This window comes from Barbus barbus, assembly GCF_936440315.1.
Source record: "Barbus barbus genome assembly, chromosome: 23".
Lineage (NCBI taxonomy): Eukaryota > Metazoa > Chordata > Actinopteri > Cypriniformes > Cyprinidae > Barbus > Barbus barbus.
In genome coordinates, this window is record NC_136751.1 from 25,525,827 (window position 1) to 25,535,165 (window position 9,339).

At 36.2% G+C, this 9,339-nt stretch overlaps 1 protein-coding gene across 1 annotated transcript in view; it reads right to left on the bottom strand.

Moving 5' to 3' along the window:
• The window catches only part of LOC306843221 (semaphorin-3E-like), a 41,857-nt gene extending 33,360 nt beyond the window's left edge, over window positions 1–8,497 (bottom strand). The window contains exon 1 of the mRNA XM_079374558.1: window positions 8,052–8,497. Coding sequence (XP_079230684.1) covers window positions 8,052–8,163 — 112 coding nt within the window. The 5' untranslated portion in view covers window positions 8,164–8,497. The remainder of the gene's footprint in view (window positions 1–8,051) is intronic.
• Window positions 8,498–9,339: the final 842 nt, after the last annotated feature.

Below are 9,339 nucleotides of genomic sequence, written 5' to 3' on the forward strand. Positions count from 1 at the left end.
CAACATGCTACTGGCGATTCCACAGTGGCTACGAGATAAACTTCAATTACCTGCTAGGACACATGATGTGTTGATACAAAGCACATTTTCAAGAATACAAACACAGAATGCATGTCAATCATCCAGGAGGCGGAGCTAAGCAAACAGAGGTCAGGTCCTCCTGATGGAACGCGCTGTGGACCACATGAGGCTTGTGGAGAGACACATGGAAATACTGCCAGATCCAGCTTGTCATGTATTATTCTGTGGTGACTGAATGATAGCATTTTGTTAGTATTGAATTTTTCCTCATGCTGCATTCAAGAATGCCAGAAAAAAAGCCATTTATAAAAACATGAACTCAACTTTGTGGAACTGGAAATTTTTAGCAAGGGAACTATGTTCAAAGAACATTTGCTGTCCATGCAGTTTACATGCACAATAAAAGAATGATTGAGCTTACCAAGGCCAAACATATCATACGCTATAGTGTCTCGGGTTAATGAAAATTATTATTGCAAATAAAGATGTAAAATTTCATCCAAAGTTACGAATTAAACTTATGCGCAAAATTGGAATATTGCATTTATTGCATAAAACATTTGCGATTAAAGCACAGTTTCCATTCAGGGAGTTGAAGAGAACAAAATTGTCACTTCCTGATTAACATGCACTAAATATCGCAAAGAAAAAATAAATTTGCTGCAGTAGAAGGCAATAATTTGTATATACAATAAATTAGGAGCTTCAGAGCACGCTGATGAAACGCGGTCATGTTATCTTATTTTCGGAGTCTGCTGTTTGGGAACGCAGTTCTTGGAGTTAATTATAACAAAGCACTTTGACGAGACTTGCATATTGACAAAACTAGTATTTCAGATGCTGTGCAATGAGATCGGTCCATTGGTTGGTCCAGTTTTACACTGTCCCATCGCAAAGTCACATGTCTTTTTTGATGCACATTAAGGAATTTAATCGGGAAAAGTGTTTCCATCATAGTTTAAGCACATTTTCTTACCGGATAAGAAATTGATCCTACTTAGTTGAGCACATACGTTTTTTATGTGCATTTTTAGGATTTATGTGCATCTTGGCCTTTCCATCCAGCTTTTTTTTATGCAATATCCCAAAATGCGCATAAAAATTGTAAAAAAAAAAAAATAATAATTCAAATTTCAAATAAAATAATCACTATAAAAGTTACAAATTGTATTTTCAAATGTTCTTAGTAAATATTAGCAATTGTTATGCTTGTTGCTTGTGTTATGCAGTATATGGAATCAGCAATCAAAAAACAATTATATCAGTCACTACGGCATACCAATTATTTCATAAAGTGGTGGGGGGAAAAAAATCGCTAAGACAAAAAAATTTTTACAAAAATAAATAAATACATAAATAAATAAAAAGCCTATGCATCTGTTAAGATCAAGTACTCTGGGACATGATATTTTCAATACTCATTCAAAAAAAAAAAAAAAAAATACAAAACATCTACTAGGTGAATCAGCCTTCTCAAGGTATTTTAAAATACATGTGATTACCACAAAACCACTCTCAGCGTTTCTACAGGAAACACCCATCTCTTCATATTATATTTATGAGTTTTTCACTTTTTAACCTCCTCAAACATCTGAATGTTTCATTAAGATACTCTTTGAGTTCAATGTCTTGGCTTGTACAGAGATAAACACACATTTTAAGTGATATCCTTTGAAAACAAACTGAGGGGCTTTCCATGGTTTTCTTCCCTATAATTTTCTCCCACCTGGAATAACCGCTCATGTTTAAGAGCTGCAAAACTCTCAAAAAACACACAAGTGTTGGATACATTAGGGCCTGTCGCTCACTCACTTCATGGAAAAAGAAGCCTTTCAACACCCAAAGCCAGTGGGTTGAAAGATGCCAAAGATTTCTGTTCATAAAACATTTCTCTCATATTTAACCTTGACTGAGCCTTGGACAACATGAGAGAGAAGGAACAAAATTTACTACTTACTGATTTAAATAACAAAAAACCTTGACATTTATACATCATTATTCTTGGACTGCCAGTCGGAGTAGATTAAACCTGACTAAGTAGATCTCCTGAGTAATGTCACATCGTAATTCACTTACAGATATAAGACGATTAGCTCAACTCAAACATCCTCTCACAAGAACTGCCATAAATGCCTCAAGAGACAAGTCTGTAGATGATTACTGGGCACAAAAAAAAAAAAAAAAAAAAAAAAAATCGAACAATTTAACCAAAGTTCAGTAGTATGAAATCACTTATCGACCCTATGGTTCTGAATCAGTAGTTTGAAAGCTTTCTGGGATGACAGAAAATTACACCATCTTTACAAAGCCATTGTGTGTCACCTCTAAAATGAATGCCAAATGGACACAAAGCGAGGGAATGAATACAAAGAGCATTAGCTGAAGGACAGAGAACATGATCCAAATGAAAACCATCAACTGCCTTCACTGGATTACAATATATCAAAGATAAGAGGATGTCACATGGAGCGCAATCCTTGAACGTTTGATGAAATTCCAGGCCATTGTTTTGTTGAAAATGGTCGTTCTGGTTGTTTGATGTGGAGAAACAAGCTGACTGACGATACATTGTAAATTACCTGACCTTGGAGATCTTTCACTGACCAGAGAACTATGTGCATTCATTGAAGCCACTGTAAGTCAAGGAAACCCTTGTTCTAAGGGGCCATTTGTGGGTCTGCTGTCCAGCACTGATTGTACTGACTGTGAAGTTTATTAAAACCCAGGATTTCTTCCTTCCCGTCATGCTGTCTCTGAAGAACACGTCTCCATGACGACCCTTCAGATGCCCCATTTGAAAGGAAATTATGGGTTTACTGGGTAAACAGGCCTTTTGGAACTGTCAGGAGAAATACTGAGAAAGACACAGCGAGAGATAGGAAGAAGCAAGAACAGACCAAAGCAGGAACAAACTCTTCCAAGAACATCGTTAATTACGCAATGAACTGCGGACCAGCTAAACACATGCAACGCTATCTGGATACAATGACTGGGTGATGAAACATCAGGAGGTTTGCTTGTATAAGTTCTTTTCCTTTCATGTGCTGTGGACTCAAAGCTAAATTTGCCTTTGGAGTGACAAATAGGTAACTATTACACCTGATCATTTAAGACTATTTAGAAAATGTCTCTTTTTTCAATACATTAGAAGTCAATAGGGTCTAATGTTGTTTGAACCACAGAATATCTTCTAATTATTCTATATTCTTCAGAAGAAAGTCATACCGAGCTGGAATGTCAAGAAAGTGGGTAAATGGCACAATTTTCTCTTTTTTTTGAGAGGGGTAAATTATCCCTTTAAATGTGGTCAGCGTCCATTTCAGACAACCTCCAAATAGTTTCAGTAATCTAATTATAATCCGATCAGGGAAAATGCATGTGAATGACAGACATACAGTAAAGTTGGCTGGAATGACTGGATTATGCCAATAACACAAGGACAGCACACATAAATGGGTAGATGAAAACCTTCATATGAAATCACTTGGAATGGTAAAATATGATTTGAAAAATTAAATTTTACTCTAAATGTTACAAAAACAGTCTTCCGTTTGGGAATAAAATTCCCCCATTCACCACAAAAAAAAAAAAACCCTGGGTAAACTCATTTATAATCATCTGAGCATAGATGAGCCTTCTTGTCTACGTTGAAGTAGGTTTAAAATTACAGCAGAGACTCGCAACATGAGCTGTCTAATAGGCTGTTATACTGTCAATTTAAAACAGAATATAAAAATTAAACACAGACCTTCGTCTTCCTTGCTAAGAGCCAAAAGCTCTGTAAAACAAATCCCAAGGCTGAATTCAAAACTTAAAGATCGTGTTCTCCAGTAAAAGGTGATGAAAAACCGATTTAGAGTGCTCAAACTGTGATTAGTCATTTAGTGATGACTGACGATGGAAAAGCTACTATAGCTTGTTATTAGAGACCACATAACATGGCGAAACTGAAGTATGCCGCCTATTTGACAGAGAGCTCAAAATATGTCTCTTTTCTCACATTTATATTGATGTAGGGGGCAAACGTCTTGTGTTTTGGTTGTTTAAAAAAAAACTCATAAAACGTTCACGAACATCCATTTACATGATGATAGCTACAACCAACTGGAGGTCCCTGAGGATTTGTATATTTGAACGGCTATAGATTTGGGATAAGAAACTGACACTTTTTATAAGTAGCTGGGACAAGGGCTAAAAGCTCTGGAGAGCTTTTGGGGGCTCCTTGTTGAAATTTTGCAAGGGGTAACTGTTCAGTAATACCGCACCGAAGCCAGCATGGTTTATTTATACAAGTTAATGCACGAAACTCAAACTCTGTCTTAACAGCGTGACATCACCTCAAACCGGGGTTGGACACTCCAGAACCAGTTGGAAGTGTTTTGAAATAATGTTTAGAGTAGTTTGAAACTGAATTCGCTCTCGAATAAATATACAACTCTTGCAGATCATGTGTTCAACATGTTGCCCCTCGGACCATGCAGTAGGGAAGAGCGTACAAGCTCATCGCTAAATAATTCGACCTCACTATTCAATACTCTCAAAAATACCTGCATATAATTAAGGTGCCTGTAAGGTTCAGAATGCACCGTTGGGATGCAGTTGACAATTTTCATACCTGAAATCATGGCAGCGTTACACTCCCTCATAAACAAACATATTTGCCAAGTTGTAGCTTCTACTAATTACACCAATTTCAATGGTAATCTCTTAACTCTCACTTTTGTTGTTTTTAGCTTGATTAAACCCTCAAAGCCATTTAAAAATGAATATCAAATATGTGCAACCACCTACACAATCCCACCCAAACACCTACAAACCAGCTGAATGTGTTGTTGCTTCAGCTGTTAGACAATGAAGCCAAAACATGGCTTTTTAAAATAAGCTTCCTTTACACCTAATTAGCATTTGCTGTAGATATTTTTATTATTATTATTTCTTTAAGCAAAGCTTAGCCAAATCATAGCAGAGAAGCACCTTGCCCTTAAATTTGAATTGCGAATTCCCTTTTGAACTCAATTTTCAAAAAAAGGTTGCATTTCTGAAATATTACAGGGATAAAACAAATCCAATCTTAAAATTGTCATTTTGTCAAGCCCTAATCAAGGATTAATATGCTTACTAAAACAAATTTATAAGCTTAAAGAAAATCCCACTCAAACCTCCCTGCCTACACAAATTTAAAAATTATTCCATTAAGAAAAAAATTACTTTGCACTGTAGTAGCTTTTCAATGCAACAAACTGAAATGTAATAACCAGTTACTTGTTCAATCAGGAAACAAAGGTGCATTCATAAAATCCACAAAGGAGACAAACTCAAGCTCTACAGATATTGATAAGCGTGTCAAATACATTCCACTCAAGTACACAAAACACAGGTTGCTACAAGAAACTGTTGGCTAGGTGAATTCATAAGTCCACAAACTCTACACCTTTAGAAAAACATACCATTGTAACTATAGGTTTTGCTCAAATACTATTGATTAATAAAGTAAAAATGTGGTAACTTTGTAATATGAGCCACCACTGTCATTAAAAAAAATAAATAATACTAACTTGACAGAAAATCCTCAGATAGAATTTTCCCAGTTATGATTTTACAAATGGTAAAAAAAGCAGCACTAAAGAACCTTGTATAATATGATGAACTATTTGCACCAGGAACACATACTTTGTTAATTTTGACTTATCTGACAGTTCATGTAGTGGGTGACCTACAAGATGTCTTTGACAAAAAATGATGTAAATTAATAAAACAAAGAAAACAAAAAGTAAAAGAAAATTCATGCTTGAGAAAGTAACAGTTGCATTTATATATTTTATATACAACAAAAATACTATTTTTCAGGACATATAATATGCAAAACCAGTTTATATTATCACCATGTCTGATACACGGTTTCTTCCATCTAAGTTGGTAGTTCTTGGCCAGAATAAGTTGCACACAAGGTCAAAGGTCAGGCTACACAAGACTTCACAGCAGTCAACATAGCAAAAGAGATCCAAACCCACATTTACTTTTATTTTTTGGGCTACTAAACCTGTCTGAGGACTAAAAGACTGACTCAGACTCTAAAAAGGAATCTCTTTGCACATTTGCAAACTCAATTTTATAATTAACGGTCTGGTAAACTGCGCATTCAACAAGTGCCATGTCTGGTAGGCAGAAAATTCCCACTCTGGTTAGCACACAGCATGTAGCCGCTGGCAGATCAGGGCAATATTTAATTAAACCAACTGGTTTTAATTTGAGTTATAATTTAAGACATCTTTACAATTTAGGAGGAGAATCCCTTGGGTTTAACCACAAGTCAACCTGATTGCTCCAAGGTCGACAAAAATGCCTCAACTACCTCTGAGGTCTTCATGTTATTCAAATTTTAAAGCATACGTGTTTTTCATTCCATAATGATATGATACATGCACAAATGTTTCTTCTGCTGAGTAGAGAACACTTTATCAGTCTAGACATGCAAATAACACCAAGTGAATGATAGAAACAGAAGCAGGGGGGGAAAAGAGATGGACACCAAGAAGAACTGTAAATGGCTAATAAAAAGAAACATTTGTAAAACAAATCTGTTTTAGAACATTTTCCTCTCAAAATCAACCTTTTAAATCAAAAATTAAAAAAGAAAAAACAAGATACAGGGAGAAGAATGGCACTGAGAGGATTGGGAAAGAAATTCCACATTTTATCTTTGCCTGGGGATATTTCCCCTGCTGCCAGCCAGTTTCTTCGCCACACATCAATCACAATTTGCTTGAGTTTGCAGCAGCTATGTGCTCAACCCACTGAAAGTGACATTGTAAATCAATATTGTGACAAATCTAATGAGAAAAGCCACTCAAACACCTCAGTATAAAACCTTTGTCCAAGGCACATGGTGTCAGTGTTTTTTCTCAAAGGAATAGCACTATTTCCATGAGCAGGTTTTACAGAACGCTCATAGATGGTATTGGTTTGATTTTCCATGCACTGAAATTCCACATGGACTCTCAACCATGACCAACGCTGGGGTGTGGATTTTTATATGACACAGTTTCCACAGCATTCTGATCAAAGAGGAAGACTGAGAGCGGCATAGGCTATTTGCTTTGGGCTAGGGTGTTCATCTACAAAGGATGCCCCCATCTATCCCTGAATTTCACTGTAAACATGCCAATGAGAGACCAGCATAGTAAAAAGAACAGTTGACATTCCTTCAGTGAACCGCTTAAGCTGACAGAAAACCACATTGTAGAAACTCAACCACCGTAACGGTGAGGAAAAACACAAATAAAAGAGAATCCAGATGTATTTATGGCAGCATCAGTGACTTCCAAATCATTTGCATGTCCATAATCAACTTCACTGTCATTCATTCATTCACGCTATCTAACAGATTAAAAATGTAGTACACTCAAAAGTATAACAAATAAATAAATAAATAACTATATAAATAAATAAAACATATTTAGAAATATATATATATTTAAAAAATTGTAGGAAACCGTAACAATTAGATTGTACAAAATTCTACGAAAGAGATTATAAATCGTACAAATGAGATCGTATGAAGAAGATCGTGTGAATATCGTATGAAATCGTATAAAATGAGATTGTATGAAATTGTATAAATATTACAGATTTTACAGAATCTTACAAGAGATCGTACAAATGAGATCATGCAGCACTATGATGAATGAAAGAAAATGAAACTACAAATTTATAAACTACAAAATTACAATTTGCCATGAGAGTGTGTTTAAATAGCTATAAAACAAATGTGAATATAAATACATAAATTTAATAATACCATTTAATAAATTATTATAAATTTACTTGTTTAAGACAGTTGTCCATTTTAACAGTGGAAGAAAGTGGTAAAATAATCAGTATGCTTAACCTGTATAAAGTCTTTGGAAGAGCTGTATTGGGATGTCCATATTGGGAAGTCTAAAATTATGGCCAATAATTACAGTTTCAGCTTCAATTTGACTGAACTTCATGCTCAAGCATTGTACACACACACAAACCTGTTGCCTTACCTTTGTGAGACAGTCGTAATCTTGGATACACAGTCTTTGCCGACTGAGTCGCAGAGCAGATCCATAGTGTCATGCAAAGCATGAAGGTCCACACACCCCATGCCATCCTCATGCAGTCCTCTTGAACGTCTCACACTGACTCCTTATGATCCACCAATTGCAAGTTGCAGAAGAATATTAGTCTGCTGTCATCAGAACAGTGCACTGAAACTCACTAAATTGACACTTAGGGTGTGTTTTGAGATGCTTCTGTGGGTTCCAGTGTGAAGAAAGTGTCTAAACTGTGCGCAACACTGTGACTCAACCCTGGCTGACTGTTCCTGTCACTCTTACCACAGGCGATGCATTCCTCTAACTCATAAAAATGTGTGAGTGCGAGCGTGTGTCAGACAACAAGCGCACTGATCTTGGAGAGCTTCCACCTCCTTTAATGAGAAGAAGCCTCCTTTCTTTCCTCTCTCTCTCTGTGAAATACTGCCCTTCCACGTGCCAGCCCTCTCTCCCCTCCTGACTGCTTCAGCTCTCCTGCCGCACACATGGACAACGGCCAGATACTCCCATCCACCCCCACCCTTCTCTTTCACTCTCTCCTTCTGTCTCTCTCGCTCTCTTAGTTCCACCCTTGTGTTCTCCTCTGTTTATGATGTACTTCTGTTGTTCTCATCTCAGGGACCATGTTTACATGTAACTGAAAATTATGATTAATATTGTAATTTGGTCATATTGCGGTTACCTCAACTGCAGTTGGACAATGTACGAAATTTCAGAAATCAGGCAGCTGGCAAATGGCTTAATTATTCAGAAATCTGTCATATAAACACTTCTTCTCCAGAATATCTATATATAATATATTTATTTATGCACATGTCCAGATGAAAGTAATTATGAGTGAACACATTTTAGAAAGGTCAAGTTAACAAAGAAACATTTTTTGGAGTAAAGAAGCAACATTATTTTGGCTAAACGATAGACGATATAAAAATAAATCAATCAGGGTGCTGACACTAGGGTTATGAATGAGAATGAATTCAAGGCATAATTAATCCAACATGGAAATTCTGTCATTATTGGAAGTCAGAGGGTTTCAGCATATCATCTTTTCCACGAAACAAAGTCAGCTTTGGAACAACATAAGGGTGAGTAAATGATAATAGAATTTATGTCGTTCCAAAGCTGTATGACTTTGTTCTGTGGAAAAGATGATATTTTGAAGCCCACTGACTTCCAGTGATGACAGAATTTAAATTGTTGGTGAACTGTCCCTTCAAGTAATGTTAGTTCATTACAT